Source organism: Magnolia sinica, chromosome 9 (genome assembly GCF_029962835.1).
Source record: "Magnolia sinica isolate HGM2019 chromosome 9, MsV1, whole genome shotgun sequence".
Lineage (NCBI taxonomy): Eukaryota > Viridiplantae > Streptophyta > Magnoliopsida > Magnoliales > Magnoliaceae > Magnolia > Magnolia sinica.
This window is the reverse complement of record NC_080581.1, coordinates 11138707-11156611: the sequence shown is the minus strand read 5'-3', so window position 1 is coordinate 11156611 and position 17905 is coordinate 11138707. Positions and strand designations below refer to the sequence as shown.

Sequence of the window (17905 nt, the reverse complement as noted above, 5' to 3'; positions counted from 1 at the left end):
ACCTACTGTCTCGGACTGGGTTGTGAACCGACTCAAAACTCGCTACTCCTAAGTGTCATATGAAACACACGGAGTAGGGGGGGCTTACTGTTGGGGACAAAAAATACAAGTCCGCAGACTCGGACTTAATGCCTCGGGTCACCAAAGGATGTGTCAAATCCGAGGCATGATTCGCTAAACCGAGACAAAGGTTGAGTCGGTTCGGACGACTCATCAGCATTCCGGGCATGCGTCGGGCGGACCACCTTACCAGATCGACCATCGCAAGATCAAGCCTCATCCCGGATATCTTGGGATAAGATCTCCGACCCCGAAGCTTACGGGATCGGATGAAGGCTCGAGATGGGCACGATCCTATTTCCGTGATACCAGGAGAAGATCCCGCGCACAATATCAGGAAGAGAATCCTCATGCGATTAAATGCCCCAGCAGCTATAAAAGAGGGACCCCTGTCACCTTGAGAGGTACGAAAAGAATTCTCTCTAAAAACTCCTCAATACACTTAGACCCAGAATCCAGGCCTGACTTTGGCATCGGAGGGTCCCCTGCTCAAGCCAGGGTCTCCTTTGTCCTCTCTCTGTGCAGGTATACGAAGGTCTAAGAGGACGAACCGGATATTTTCATCAACAAGTACCACCAGAAGGGAAATGATTTGATGCGTTGGCTGTGTGGGACCCACTGTAATGTGTGAGTGCCATCCAACCTGTCCATTTGATGCCGCGCCTATCTGGATTCCGAAATCCAACCCATCTATTTGATGAAGGCCCAGGAGCCTAGGTGGGGCTTACCGTGATGTTTGTGAGAAATCCTTCCGGTCCATCCATTTTGTCGGATCCCCAGATCTACCTAAGTGGGTGGGATCCTGACTGTGGGTCTGCCATGATGTATGTGTCTTGTATCAATGCTGTCCATCCATTTTGAAATCTCATTTTACAACATGAACCAAATTTGATTTAGAGCGGGTTGGAGACAGTTACTGATCATAAAAAGGCCCTATCAGAAGCGGAGGTGAACAGGACCATCTGACTTAAAGCGGATGTATCTCGTCAGGAGTTGAGCCCAACATGTAAATTACTTAGAATAATTAGGGGAACGGCCAAAATGCATGCGCACTAGTACACTACAGGAGTTAAACTTCTTTCATGGCTTTGTATCTATATTTAAAATCAAATTAAGAATTTTATATGATTTATTTTTTTATGTTCTTTGCTTTTTTGGAGTCCAGATAAGCTCTGTGCTCATCACGCTCATCACTGTGTCAAAATCTCAAGTGGACCATTGAACAATAAACAATGATAATCAATCATTAACTTCTCTTGAGCTACAATAGTTTTGTATGAAGCTAATATTTGTGTGGTCTTTTCATCCTATAAACATTTTGGTGGCCCATGATGTTTTTAATGAGAGGGATTCAATCACAATTGTTTAATACCATAAGGCCCACCTAAAATTTAAATTTTCTTTAAGTTCATGCCCTAAAATAAGCTATGAAAATGGATGGGCGATTAAATGTAAGGGACACACATCACAGTGGGCCCACAACTAGGGATCCACCGAAACCATGCTCAAGTCATGGGCTCAATTTCAGGCAGAATCAAAAGTAAGTGGGTCAGATAGTTGAAACTTTCTTACAATCTACGGTGATATGTTTATATATCATTTATATCATTGATGAGGTCATTCTAACTCAAGAATATTTCAATAACAGACGTTCAATCCTCAATGTTTCTTGTCATGTGGCCCACTTAAGTCTTGAATCTATCTAACCATCGGCCATGTCCTACTGCGATCTTACAAAATGAATGGACAATGTAGATTTCTTGTGAGTATCATGGTGGGCGTTTTTATTTATTTATTTATTTTTAAATTTAGCTTGGTCGTACACCCACCGTGTCACACTTCACTGTCAGCCACCCCCACTGGGAAATCGATACCAAGATTTCCGTGTTGAAACCAGGTACCTTTCACCCAGTCTACCACTTTAGCTATGGATCAGGGTGTTGGTGGGCCTGACTAGCTGCCAATCACACACAATCTGCGTCCTTGTTGTTAACATGCTTACAGTGGGGCCCACCTGATTAGTGTCAAAGGTCCTTCACACGTGTACGGCATTGTCGTCTGTGCTTCCATTTCGAGCTACCTAACTCTCGCGTGACTCACCATCGGATATCACTTCCCAGTTGATCTCCAGTAGCGTAGCGGATTGACTGGTGTACCACACACACCACCGAATTCACCTCTGTGTTGACGTCACCAAGCCCTTAAATTAGATGTAAAAATGGATGGGCGGCGTGGATAGACCACATGCATTCAAGGTGGGTCTAACTAAATTTACTCGGTACAATAAGAGTGTGCTGAGTAACTCAATACACAATCTGATTTTCGTTATAAGGCTTTAGCCTAAAAATAAAGTAGATCCAAAGATCAAATGTACCATTGCATAAGGTTATGTGGGATTGAACTTCTACCATTGAAATTCTTTTAGAATTACAAAAGTTTTGAATCAATATAATATTTGTTTTACCTTTTTATTTAGCTACGCTGTGACCTTATTAACAAATTGGATGAAAAATAAACATTTTGATCAATCCTACGAATATTATAATGATAATAATCATTATCCCACTGCTATTTGTAGTGTTGTCCACGTAAGCTTGGATATAACTCATTTTTAAGCTAATGCTTTAAAATGATATTGCCAAATGAATGAACAGCATGAATATAATAAATACATCATGTGAGGAGCTCAAGGAGCGTCAGCATGACTCGTACTCACACCAACCAGGCCGGTGGTGTGTGGTACACCACCCAATCTGCTTCACTCCGGTTGATCGCAAATGACAGTGTACTTTTCTTCCCGCAGACGGAAGCGGATTTGTGAGACCCCGGATACACAAGGCGAGTGGACCCTTGGGTGTGGGGCCCACTGTGATATATGCGACTACATCCACTCTGTCCATCCATATTGAAAACTAATTTTAGGACATGATCCAGTAAATGAATCAGATCTAAATCTCACGTGGACCATAACATAGGAAACATTATAATTGACCATTAGAAACTTTTTTTAAAATTTTATTTTAACACACGCACACACACCCCCACACACTCACGCTAGTGGAATTTCACCACCAATGTATAGTCGACTCTGGACTGGGTGTTGAAACTCCCGATAGTCTACCACCCGAGCAAGAGTAAGGATGCTGGCCATTAGAAACTTCTCACGGGAAACAAAGTTTTGGATTAAGCTCATATTTATGTGGTCTCTCTATCTAGATCTTTGTGACTTTATCAACAGGTTGGATGGAAAATAAACATTATGTGGCCCATGAAGTTTTTAATGGTGGGGATTGAATCACTACTGTTTTCTGTGGTATGGTCCACATAAGATGTGGATCTGTTTCATTTTGGGTATAATGCCCTAAAGTAATCATTAAAAACTTTTGGATGGTGTGGATTTGATACGCATGCATCATTGTGAGCACCATAGTCTGTGGTCCCACTCACCTTGGTGGATACGGGTCTCAACTAATCCCCTCCCCCTTAGATGATGGACGCGTATTAACTACTAAAGCCTTCCGTAGCAAGTTCCTGCATAAGGATGCTGGGTGGGGCACAATAAGATGTGGTTGAGAAATCCATTCCGTCAAACCATTTTGTGAGCTCATTTTAGGATGTTAAAAAAAAAATGATGTAACACTCTGAAAATCGGGGGTTGTGCATACGCTCGACTCCCAAGTTCCCGGAGTCACTTATAATCGGTTTTCATTAATATGCGATTAATCCAGGTTTAAAGGCATAGCATGGAATTACTTGAAACATGAAGCACGATCATAACTAGTCTGCTGAAATGAAAATAGATCATTATATACATATCCAAAAGGATATAGAAAGGGTCGCATCAGGCGTTGCTCAACAAAATCACAAAAGGAGTATCATGTCCAAAAGAATAGGGCTGAGTCCACAACTCAGTGATCCAAATCCTATCTACTAGGCCGACGGGGAACCATCCATCAGCTGAAAGTAAGAGAACTCGTCCTCCTCCTCGAGGCTCGCATCACCAGGCTCCACGAAATCTGTATCACCTGCATCTATGAACGGGTCTGGTTGGTGTTTTAAAACACCGTCCTAGAGTGGGAGTGAGTGATCAACTCAGTGGGTGCTATTGGCCATAAGTTGTAACAAGCATTAATTATAATAAGAATTTAATGAAAAGCAATCAATCATAAACATCTATCTAGTCTTGTTAATGTGCATGCATGCAGGATGATATGATGTATGCCCTCACCACAACGCTCCCTCGTGCGACAACATCTAACGATCGCAAATGCCAACACTCCCTCAGTGCGACCTCGACTGCCGAGTCGCCAACCTAGCTAATGTCATGCAATGATGATGTTAACCGAGTTCTTAGTTAAGTCCATTCATCTAGCAGATTTGGGAATCTGATACACCTCACGTATCAAATGCCCTGAACTAGTTGCGAGGCCAAGACCCCCCAATGTGTGAGGCCGATACCCCGCGATCCTTGACCCCGTCGGGTTTTCCCCATCCCCGACTTTAAGCACATGGGGGGTGCTGAATGTGGGGTCGCTCGCGGTCACTACGGGGAGGCGCGTCACCTCAGCGTAGGCCGACAGCTCGGACATAGTGTCCCATTCCACCATGCCCGGCTCACGAGACTGTGGATCAATATTCGATCCGGTATCGATGGGCTACAACGGTGGTGAGGTATTTCAGTTTTCATACATATGTGAGCAAACAAGGTTAACAAACTAGGTGGGTCAGCTAGTGGACTAAACTGCACAAGCCCATGCAAGTATGTGGCGGAACGACATCGGGTACAAGCGACCCATGTAGCCTAACTACTGCCGCCCACACATACTCGTCTAAACCCATGGGTTTAGCCTCAAGGTGGTCCTATCAACAGAACCACCTTCGCTCTTCTCATGTTCCTGACCAACCCAAGGGTAGGAATAGTGACTCATAGCATGCCAACTACTAATGTAACATCAAACATATTCAACTCCATGTTCTCATGTTGCTCAGTATACAACTCAAATTTCTCTAGCAAGCAAACTATTAATATCATGAATAAGGTGTATGTGTGTGATGTGGGTTGGTAAGGAAGTTAAGCACTTCCTACACCTCAAGGGATCAATTACACAAGAACAATGAATCAACACACTAAGAAGCAACACATATGAGAGAAAAGGAAATCAAACAAACATGAGCATGTAATCATCCACACACTAGATCATGAGAGGTAAGATTTAACATCAAGGAGAACTAAACATGTCATTCCATACAATCCAACAACATATCATTCTTAGGTTTTTCTAGATTCTTTCATACAACATACCAAGCAAACAAAATCATTAAACCCCAACTATAATTGGTGCTAGGCCACCTAAGGATAATAGTCCGCACCTTAAGGGAAAATTTCCATTCTTTGAGATCTTAGGGTTTGGGGATTTGGGTAAAACCACCATTTCCTAAATCAAAATCAAGAAAGACAACATTAATGCATAACAATCTACAATAAGTTGCTCTATTGAAGGGAAATATACAATTCTTACCTCTGCTTCTTGGCATGGGTGGGTTTGGTGGAGGTTTCCTTAGAGAATGGGTAGAGAGTTGTAAGGTTGTGCTTCCTTGGGCCCCACCTCCTACCAGATACTCCTTTCCTTTCTTCTTCCTCTCTCTTTCTCCTCCTTTCTCTTCTTTCTCTTCTCCCTTTTCTCTCTTCTCTCCTTCCTTCTCTAGGGCAAATTCGTATGGGGAGAGGGGTGCCCCAAATGAGACCCTTTTATAATGTCAGATTTGGTGCAAATGGCCCCAAGTGCTTGATTTTTACTATACTAGACCTATGAGAGGGTCTTTCTAAGCACTAGGGCCCACTATTGGGTGTACAAGTCAATATACACCGTAGGATAGTTAGCCCTAATGATGATCTACATATGGATATGATTGGCCCGCCATTTGGATCCGCCGATCGACAGATATGATGAGAAGTCTGTTCAACGGTCGCCGATGGTCGATCGGGGCCGCGGCTATACGGATATGAGCAGGGAAATATCCTCACTCTATGTGTGAAGTTTGGTCGCAAACCGACGGTTCGAAATCCTCAACTTTGCATGAGAGTGGACGACTCAATTCACTTAAGTTCTAACTCATTCCTTCAGAGTATTTGCACTTCTCATGCACTCGTCCTTCAGCTTAAGTTGACCGGTTCTGGACCGTAACCAGGTCCGATTCTCGCAATGGACGTCAAGCCCAATGAGATGGACATTATTCTATAGTTTTGGAACTAGTGGTCCACCAACGAGCGGTCTAGAGCTTGTTTGGATAACCGGGGCAGTTCTGGTGGCCCTCTGACCATTAAATTTATAGGATAGGTGCTCCATGGCCCGATGAAGGGCCATGCAAAATTTGGGGATGATCAGATATGGGGTTTGGTCGCACGGGTCTGATTCGCGATCAATGGTCACCGTGCCACGATCGGGTCCTAGAGTTTGTGGACGGGTGTAGAAAAATACATTAAACCCTCATCGTAAATTATGAAGAAATCTGACGACTGAAGTGTCTTACATTTCAGTTTTATTTACACGTGCCAGATTCCAATTTTGGCATTGGTGGGACGCATCTAGCAAGAGCCAGATTCCACTTCTAGGTGTCCACTGGGTCCGTGGTCTGCGATGGTCCCCGAGCCCAGTGAGACCTATGCTCTCCTAAATTTTTATAATTTTTTGACCTTCCCATGTTGCGGTATAGCCCGCACGGGCTGTCGCTAGGTGTTAACGGCCATCTGGCTTGGAGGCCCGCACCAGGTTCTATCAGGGCCCGTCTGACCTATTCAATTGGGTTAATCTTGGTCTAATTTATTTGTGATAAGTCACTACGAGTGGCTTAAACGAACGGTCCTGTGGCAAATCCTACGTGGACGCCCGAGGACACTGTTCTGGTTGGGTGGGACGTTACACTACACCTGATGTTCAAGTGATCGGGCGAATTCATTGGCTTCCTACGGCTGATTAATTGAACTGGTGCGGCTCTTTACTGGTACCACCCCTGTATACACTGACATTGAGTGCTAATAGTCATTAAGTAATATTTAAGTTAATTAAATAAAATAAAAAAATAAAAATTGATGGATTTTTGGAAATCCAAAACAGTGAAAATCAAGGATGTTACAAATGAGTTGAATAAAAAAAAAAAAAAAAAACTCAAGTGGGTCACCTGAGAGGAGAAATTGGGGAAAGAAATTCCTACCGTTGAAACCTTCTAGGCTCCACCTTGATGTTTATATGCTATTCATGTCAAACAACCATTTACTCTAAAAGCTTAAGTTGTCAGAGTATGGTGTATCAACACCCCCCGCACGTGCGGGGTGGGAACTCCGCACGGGAACATATTGAGAAGGGTGGAGGGAGACTCACACCATAAATAGGCCAGGCTTAATTTCCCGGTCCTTGGGCCGGACCTGATTTTTCCTGACCTCGTGGGAGAACAAAATATTAAGGCATATTTGCTGCTCTCGAGATTCGAACATAGGACTTTCCGCTCTGATACCATGTCAAACAACCATTTACTCCAAAAGCTTAAGCTGTCGGAGTGCGGTGTATCAATGTATATCAAGGGACTTTATCACTTTAACAATTCAAACCCTTTATAAGGTAATTCTTAATGGGATTAAGTGAAAACACCAAAAATATATCTTGATACAAAATTTTTATGCTATAAGAATGCTTCAACTGCGCTCACTGAATGCTCACTTTTTCATCCCATGTGGTCTACCTGAGTATTGGATACATCTAATATTTCATCAAACATCATAAAATGAGATTGAAAAAACGTACGGACGAGGTGAATTTATATATATAAAAAACATATATAGCCAACACCTAGCATCCTTGTGCAAGAACTCCGTGGGAAAGGGATCCTTACTCTTGCTCGGGTGGTATACTCTGGGGAGTTTCAACAACCGGTCAAGGGTTTGAGTATCCATAGGTGGTGAAATCCCATTGCAACGTGAAAGGCTCTTGCAGAAAATTTACACAGTTAAGAGTCTATTTTTAACTATAGTACAAAGAAATAATGGTGATCGTTCGTTAATAACTTTTTATGGGACATAAAAGCTTTGGATCAAAAATATATTTGTGTGGTCTCTTCATCTGGGTGTTTGTGACCTTCTTAACATGTTAGATGCCAAATAAACATTCTAGTGGAATCCATGGATTTTTTAACAGTGAGGATTCAATTACAATTGATTACTGCGGTGTAGTTGGACGCAGATTTCATGCTAAAACCTTCCTCTGAAGAATTTCGCATTAAGGTCATGTGCAAGGATGTTGGGTTTAGCCCACTGCAATGTATCACATTGGATACAAAACTCACGTCGGTCACATGAGACAGATATTTGAAAAAAGAAACTCCTACTATTAAAACCTTCTTAGGCTACACCTTGATGTTTATACGCTATCCAACTGTTTGTAAGGTCATTCACAGTGAGATGAAGTGAAAACACCGTGAACATAATCTAGACAAAACTTTTATGGACATAAGAATGCTTCAACGGTGCTTACCGAATGTCTACTGTTTCATCTCATGTGTCTCTCTTGAGTATTGGATATTCCTAATTTTTGGTCACGCATTCTAAAATGAGATCAGATGGAGTGGGTGAATTTCTCATAAAAAAATCTTAGTGGGACCCACCCAACATAGCAAAGGAACTTCATATGAAAGATTTTACATAAAATCAGCGCCCCCTATAGTCCACCTAAGATTTTAATCAGTAGCTACATTTTTGAGATCATTACTAAAATGAACTTTCAAAATGGTTGGACAATACGTCTTTAAGACAAATAGATCACGAATTCAGTGGTAGACTGTAAGGACTTTCAATACGAAGTCTGGGGTTCGATACCCAATGGTAGTGAAATCCCACCATGGCGTGGTCAATGAAGGGAAAACACAAATATCAGATTAATCTAAAACTTATGCGGCTCATAAGAAAGGAAAACATAAATATCATAGTAATCCAAAACTTATGCAGCTCATAAGAACTTTTTAATGGTGGGAGTCCAATTCTCACGGTGTGGTCCACTTCAGCCATGGATCTGCTTCATTTTTGGGTTCATATTCTAAAATCATCAAAAAAGCCCTGCTTCGATGGATTGTCTTCTTCAGCCATGGATCTGCTTCATTTTTGGGTTCATATCCTAAAATCATTGAAAAGAGCCCTAATTCTACGGATTATCATCCAGCCTGCTTCCTTATTTTATATAGGGTCCAAAAAATAATTCTCACCCATTGAATTAAATAGGTTTTACATATTCAATATTATGGAGTGGATAAAGCATCCCAACTTTATGGGCCATCATTTATATATATATAATACAAGCCGTCCATCAAATAAAAAACCTTATTTAAACTGTACGGAGAAAAATTCAGCCAATGCTGGAAACTGTACATGTGCTACATATTGCTTAAAATCAAAACGTTTAAATTGTGAAACCGAATAGATTTGTTGAACAATCTTAACCTTTGATTCATGGACACGTGCTGAAATAGGACCATTGGATAACTATCACTTCATTCGTCGAATAAATGCCCATTAATTAGATATTCAAGTATCATTTGTGGTTTATGATACATCTAAACCTGGATCCATAATTTGAACGGTTCAGTTTGAATTAATTGTATGCTATGTGCTGAATTTCTCAGCGCCCGCATATCATCCATCACGCTGCCAGAGTACCCAGATGCTTGAAGATGGGTTCCTTTGTAGCCGTCCATTTTTATTATAACACGCCTGACCACTTGATAAGCAGATGCACATGTGTGTACCAAGCTGGCATTCGGAACAATACAGGTGGGCCATATGTGAACGTTGAAGTATTCCACGGATCATTTTTAAACTGCTCATCTTTTCCTAACCGTCCATTTTCTCCACGCACGAGTAGCATTGGTAGGCCAATGATCAAAGTGTTAGGATCTTCCATCTCGAGAGATTTATGGAGCATCCCCCATCCATGAAAGCACCCATAAGATCAACGGTTTAGAACATCTAATCCTTGCCTTCTGATACACTACTGATGTTCTGATCAATCGGGACCGTATATGAGCCTAGAATCTGACTACTTTAACGGTCAAGATTCTTCAACTCAAGCAGATCTATAGATGAATGAACCTTCTCACAAGAGGAGGATTTCATCACCAAAAATAACAAGATTTAAAAATAGATGGGCTTTTAATTTACACATGATCTTACACCAACAACAACGAACGGACAAGATGATACGAAAACAATAAAAGGTCAAGAATCAAGACCGTTGGCGATTGCTATTGGAACACGTGCCACAGTGGTGCGGTCAAACGTTAATCTGGGCTTGCCTACTTGTATATTGAAAATAGCCTGTTCAAGTATGGACCCGAGTACGAGTCCAACCACAGCTAACAAATCCGGCCCAGTCCAAGTGGGGCCCATCTGCCGACTACTAACGCAAGAATGTTAAACGAGTCGGGCCAGTCCCGGTGGGGCCCACTTCTCAATTCTTTAGCCAGATGCAAGCATGGTTTTAAGATTTCACGTCCGAGTCGACTCGGACTCAATAGGACCCGATCTGGTTTCAACCGAGTGATCTCCGACCTGTCTCGGGCGAGTCCCAACTCGAGTTAGGAGCAAATGAGTCGGTCCGAGTCGCCAAGTTTTTAAACCATGGATGCAGGCCTAAGTCCAGCCCAATGTGTTATGGAGCTGGACTGGGCTCGGTCCAGCCCAGTTTCAACAATACGCATAACGACATCTGTAACAACCACAACGAAAACTACAGTGGATATGACAAAAACAATGAAAGAAGTGGAGGAAGACATGATTAGGCAGCACCTTCTATCAATCTATTCAACTTCTCCTTCCTCAATCTCTCTTCGTAGACGACCGCCTTGCATTCATACCTGTCACGATGAATTACCATCAGCCCATTTGAAGAACGAGGCCCATGATCTCAGATAAATGAAATATACAACGTTGGATTGAGCAACGCAGGCCCACTTGGTAATCTAACCTGTGATCTATACCCATTGGGCTCAATAGATGAATATTGGGCCACAACCTATGAGGCCCACCAGATGGATCATTGGTTAGGTGGTCCACAATTTTAAATTTTATTATCGCTAAGTTCGATTGATCATCATATAATGCATGTTTTAGATAGAGTAGTACAACCTCGCGGGCATTGAAATCAATGGGCTCAAGCTCTCCGCAAGTTTTATCGCATCTTCGTCCGTCCTCATGACCTGATTGTAGCAGAAAAATCGGCCGCATGCGGACCGATTCTCGAAGGCCCGAATATGACAATCGACAAGGAAGTTCACATCTACAATGGCTAGAACTCCCCTTTCACACATTTGAGCTGCACCTGTTAGAATTGAGAAAATAAAGATAGCGAAGTTAGCTTATTTCAAACCATGTTCCAGTTGCTAGTTTTAATAATACTAGTTAATAAAGGAGTTAATTTAACACCGTTTAAAATATAATGGTAACTCTAATGGCATACTTGCATAGTAATATAGGCTGTCCAAATTACTAACCCAATCATGGATGGTGTATGACCAAAACTACATGTAGATAATATTAATGAACTTAAAACCACTCTTTTACTTTTAACCACTGGCAATAGTACTTAAAAATGGATGGCCAGGATTGCTTAATAAGTATTATTTTAGATGGGTATGATTCCATGGATCAGTGGTAGATTAGCTGTGTTTCAATGTTGAAATCATGGGTTCAAGTGCCCATGATGTGTGTGTGTGTATATGTGATTTTAGATATTTTCTCCATCCAAAATTTTATAGACCCACATTTTGATGATATCCACAAGGGGGCATTTGGCGCATGGTATTAGATGGGATTAGGTGAGATGGAATTGCATTTGTTTGGTGCCCTCAATGTTTGGGAACAATGGAAAAGCGTAGAATTAGATTAGATGGAATTGCATTGCTCCCCTTCCAATTCCACTCAATGTTAGCAAGTTGCGTAGGTCTCACCATGATGTGTAGGCTATATCCACACCGTCCACCCATTTTTCGAGATCATTTTAGAGCATGGCCAAAAAATCAGGTGGATCTAAAGCTCAAGTGGACCCCACCATAGAAAGCAGTGGGGATTGAATAACTACCGTTAAAAACTTCTTTGGGGCCACATAAGTTTTGGATCTGCTTCATTTTTAGGCCCATCCCATAAAATGGGGTTCCAAAACAAATGAACGGTTTGGTTATAACACATATTTGTTATTCTCAATAGTTTCAAATAATGGTGGGTATGTCCATTCAATGGACCATTCGTATTGTAAACATATCATGGAATTAAGCTTATCAACAGGGACAATCCCTGCCGTATGCAATAATTACGTGTGAGATGGATGAACCACCATCATTTTAAAATGGTGCAAAACTGACAGAGTAGTCTTGCTCTGTGCTCATACATGCAAGTACAAGGCAAACATGTACACGCGGAAGCAGGTTGCAACGTGATAGAAATTAAACGATCCAAGCCGTTAATCATGAAATTTCTATTAAAAAATTGATATGGAATGAAATCAGGCACATCGGGTTGTTGGATTGTCCTCCAACTCTGAAAAAATCGAATGGACGAGAGTAGTTTATCAGAATTCTACATACATTGCATATTAATCCCCTCCGTTTCTTCCCCATGACCTGCCTAAAGTGTGACCCACCAGATATACGTTTCAGATCAGGCACAAATACAGGCTGACGGCACACTTATAGAAAACCCTGCATGAGAGTGTACTCACAGGACATGAATAGCATTTAACCAAAAATGCAAACCGCCGCTTTTTCTGTAACATTGGTAAATGCCAGTGCTACTGGCCATGCTCTGCCCATGTATTGTAATACACTACATGTGAAATATGAGCCTTTCATCAGGTGGGCCCACTATATATGGCCCCATGTTGAAATCCCTGGCCAGTCTTTCATTAGGTGGGCCACATGATGATGGATGGCCTGATTTTCTGCTCATGTCATGTGCATGTTGGGGCTTACCAGACTAATTGACCAGATCTCACGTACAAATTCAAAATCATAGTTGATTTCAAATCAATCCAATTACCTGAGTCTACTCAGATTTGGTTGAGTTTGATTTGGTTTGGCATTCATGACTCACTCTAAATTCGCCCGGCTCGGCCCGACTCGAATGAGTCAATCCCCCCAACTTATGCAAATGTGTCTAGTCATATTTTTAAAATGAGATAATAATAAGTCTTATCAGTAAATTGATCCGGACCTTTGAGATAGGACATGGTCGATGTGGGATTTTGGTGGACGACGCACGGTCCAAGAACTAGAGCCGCGTTGATGGAAACCATGTTGACCATTCGATCCATGGCTAGAGCCCATGCAGCCCGCTCGGATTGTGTTTTTGCTAGCGCGTACCATAACTACAAAATTAGAAATGATAATCAAAATGGGATGTAGTATATGTAATATGCATGGTATCCAATTGGACTTAGATTGTGTTTGGATGCAGTAGTAAAATGAATTCTGATAATCAATTTAAGTGTGGAAATGACCAAATTGTGATATCCTTGCTATTCAATTGGAATAAATATCTTTAAAAATCTTATTTGAGGTTTAAAAAAGAGGTGGGGACACCTTGTGTCTTATTTAAAAAATAAAAATAAAAAATCTTAGTTTGTGTTATCTGTTTGAATACACTTTCTTAAACCTGATCTCATCTCCTCCTTTTATAGAAATGCACGGAAAAATGTCTTTAATACATTGTTTTTTTTCAAAGGAAGAAATTGACATTGGACTGTTGAAATAGTACTGTATTTCCAAACATATAATGATTGTGTAATAATGGTGTTAATTACTCATAATGCAATTCAATACCATTTAATCCAAAGTTTCAAACAGGCTCTAAAAATGAATGTGGCACTGATGCACGGCTATACAAACCATCCAATTTGTGGGTCCTATCATGGATGGAGCATATATCCTCCTTTTTAATGGAGAATATATCTAAAATCACATTAATTGTGAGCAATTCTAACCATCCAATCAACGGCTATCAAATAATGGATAGTTAAAAGTAAAATAGTAGATGGTCCACATTCTAAAGGGTATTAAAAATATAAAAAATCAGAGGTTCCATCTGCAGTTGGATCAGCAATTTGGATGGTCTGGATTGCTGCACAACTTTGCCAATTATGCGTTTGAAGGGTTATAGAAGCTTTGAATGTTATCAAGCCTACTTAACTCAAAACATAGAGCTTTGCTAAGCTAATAGACGTGTACAGGTATATTTGCTAAACTCAAAACATTTGAGTTTTGGATCCACTCACAAGCTGGAAGCTGAGTGGGGCCCACCGTGATGTTTACGAGAAATCCACTCCATTCATCTGTTGCATTTTAGGACATGCCTCAAAAAAGGAGGTGGATCCAAAACTCAAATTGGCCACACGAGAGGAAGGGCAACTTGGTGTTTATATTCCATCCAAACTGTTTATAAGGTAATTCACACAGGAATGAGATGAAAACACAAAAAACTTAGATACTAAACTTTTGTAGCCATATGAATGTTTCAGTGGTGGTCATCCAATCCCTATTGTTTCTTCTTGTGTGGCCCACTTGAGTTTTGGATCCCCTCGTTTTGTATAGAATGTCCTAAAATGAGCTCGCAAAATGGATGAATGGGGTGGATTTCTAACAAACATCAGGGTGGCTCCCACCTAGCTTCCCAGGGCAGAAAATTCATGTGAAAGGCGGACGCGGATTGGATACTGACAGGTTGAGTAGCGAGACTGGCTACTGAAGTGACGTCACCAACTTATGTGAGCCCAACATGATGTATGTGTAGTATCAACACCGTCCATACATTTGTACAGATCATTTTAGAGCATGGTCCAAAGAACTAGGCAGATCCAAGACTGGGGTGGACCCCACCACAGAAAACAGCGATGAGAGTAACACCCGTCGTTGAAACCTTCTGAAGGTCCACCATGATGTTTATTTGAGATCCCACCTATTCATGTGTTAAATCAGACATGAAAGAAGGGAAAACACAAATATTATCTTGATCTAAAACTTTCGTGAGTTTAGTCCGTCCTTACTCAATTCCTTGCGGGTGGGAAAATATGCAACTAATTGCATAGATTTACATCCGGGTTTTAGAAATCGTACTTTGTAGGTAATCATAGAACACAAACTGTTGGTGATCAAACAAGGAATTTAGGTTCCACGAGTTCGGCCCTTAGAACTTTTCAAGGGTGGGCGTCACTCTCCCCGCTGTTTTTTGTGGTGGGGTCATCTCGAGCTTTGGATCTGATTCATTTTTTGGATCATGCCCTAGTATGATCTCTCCAAATGAATGTACTGTGAAGATACAAAACATACATCATGGTGTAGCCCACAGAACTTGGTGACGTCACTTCAGTAGCCAGTTTCGCTGCTCAACCTGTCAGTAGCTAATCCGCTTCCGTGAAAGCTAACATTGGAGGGAGCATCTAATGGTACGTTTGGTACTCATGTATCATGGCGGGCCCCACACACATTTGTCGTATACCATACCTTCGAGCACATGCTCATTCCCCAAATTAAACAAGTTCCGATCAGATGATCTGATTTTTTATTTTTTATTTTGGATGTTTTCCCTGTTAAATGTGGACCACAAATTGCCATTTCTATTTGCAAGCCACTAAATGGACAGCTAGGATCATCTGATCCGAGGGGATATTTTGGCATGTCCATCCCATGACGGGACACACCAGATGAACGGCTTAAGTTGCCTGAGAGTGGACCCACATGCACCTTGTAAGGTTGATCAGAAAACTTCCTTTTTTAATCTAATGGTGTGTTTGCTTGCACCAAATATCTCAAAATTTCATTATGTGCAAAATATCATGAGATATTCGGGGTAGGGTGCGTTTGGTTGCACCAATATCATTAAAATCCATGATTAGTCAGTCTAATTTTATTCAAAACATCAAGGAATTTCATGATTTTTCATATAGGGTATGTTTGGTTGCACCAAATATCATGATATTTGGGGTAGGGTGCGTTTGGTTGCACCAAATATCATGAAAATTCATGGCTAATGAGCCTAATTTAGTACAAATTTATATGATATATTCTAATATTTGGTGCAACCAAACTAGCCAGAAAAAAATGGTACCTTCATTTTCCGGCAGAATTCAGCATCACTCCAAGACCGTTCATCCACATCCTTCTCCAAGCATATATTCTCTCTCCAAATCCCTGCCGTTAAAGATGAGGTGAACACCATCTTCTGTACACTATCTGTCTGTGCGCACGCCTCCACCACATTAATCACTCCTCTCACTTCCATATCCACCATTCCTTCCTGTCCAATCACAAAAAATTAAAATAATTATTTTTTATAATAAAAAAGATTAAATATTTATACCCTATAATTTTGATAGATACACCCCTTTTTTTACTTCTGATTTTAGAGTAGAAAATTATTTCAACTTATTGTAATTCCAAAGATCCAGGACATTCATCAGGTGGGGCCCATAGCGAATTGATCAAGTGGGCCAATCATACAAGAGAAAAAGGTCAAGCGGTCTGTGTTTGATGTACACCAGTGGGCCAGTTGATCGAACGGCTGCAGCATGTTTTCTGTGGGCCCCACCAATGAATGCCCGGACCTCATACACGTGTGGTAGCTATGAACCCCCAATCTCCCTAATCACCGTACAATTCCTAAAGAGAAGGTCTCTCAAGTCTCAAGTCTCCAGCCGGTTTGGATTATAATTTACAGTCGACAGCTGATAACTTTGAATATTTCATGCATCTGCACCGTCCAACCATCCAATACGTTGAACCCATCATGAGGATGACCCTATGAAAAAATCAGCCACATCCGCTCATTGAGTGGACCAAAATTGTATATTTCTATTTATCAATGGCTAGAAATTGTTTCTCTGGTGTAGCCAACCTGATCATTAGATGAATCTAATTTTTGCAATAAGTGATCCTCAAGATGTGCTCAAACTATTGGACGGATTGGATTTTGAGTTCACTTGGTAAGTTGGATGATGGATAGTAACTTGTGGTCCAACTGGTTGGACTTAAGAAAGGATGGAAGAACAACTCCATGTGGTCCCTTTATCTCTCAAACTCACATCATATCCATCGGAAGAATCCAAGCAACAAAACAAAGCACAGCAACTCTTCAAAGCTACAAGAATGCTATGATAATCCAAAAAATCCACACCAAACACCACCAATCTCTCATCCAAACCACTCATCTCTTCTATTCTCCTCACCACCTCTCCCTTTCCTGCAAAAACAGAAATCCAACAAAACCCAACTTAAAAATAACATGAATTTCCAAAAACCCAAATGAAATAAGACAGAGATAGATAGATAGATAGATAGATAGAGAGGTACTTGCCATTGCTTTGTACAGCTGCATGAACATTGTAGCCTCTATGCAAGAGCTCTTCAAGAATATGGAAACCCACGTAAGAAGAAGCGTCGAGAACGCAGATGGGTGGTTTCTCGAGATTGGTTTTTGCCTCTTCCAGCTCTGGAAAAGTCATCTTGGAAGAGTTCTTGCGAAAAGAGAAGGTGTCTCTCTCTCGTATTTGAAGGGATGTGGTAAGAGATGGTTTGGTGACGTTTCTATCTACTCCCGCTTTGATGACCGTTTCGGGGAGCGGATTAGGTATTACCGAGTAACACCGTGTTAGGTGTTACACTTACCGTGGGGCCCACTTTAATGATTTTTTTATATATATCCACGCCATCCGTCCGTTTTTTCAGACTATTTTAGAACTTTTTTAGAAAAATCAAGCAGATCCAAATCTCAGTTCGACCACACCACTAGAAAGAGTGGTGATTGAATGGCCACCATAAA

At 41.3% G+C, this 17905-nt stretch overlaps 1 protein-coding gene and 1 long non-coding RNA gene across 2 annotated transcripts; both read right to left on the bottom strand.

The window, feature by feature from the left end:
• Positions 1–10725: 10725 nt before the first annotated feature.
• On the bottom strand, positions 10726–17648 carry LOC131256880 (cinnamoyl-CoA reductase-like SNL6). Its single transcript, XM_058257961.1, has 6 exons — positions 17441–17648; positions 17169–17326; positions 16196–16384; positions 13307–13460; positions 11228–11420; positions 10726–10956 (listed from the first exon to the last, which is right to left on the bottom strand). Exons 1-6 carry the CDS (start codon positions 17586–17588, stop codon positions 10878–10880), a joined length of 921 nt encoding a protein of 306 aa, XP_058113944.1. The 5' UTR covers positions 17589–17648; the 3' UTR covers positions 10726–10877.
• LOC131256881 (uncharacterized) lies at positions 14108–15073 on the bottom strand. Its single transcript, XR_009177002.1, has 2 exons — positions 14806–15073; positions 14108–14275 (listed from the first exon to the last, which is right to left on the bottom strand). It is a non-coding gene; the product is annotated as an uncharacterized LOC131256881 (long non-coding RNA).
• Positions 17649–17905: the final 257 nt, after the last annotated feature.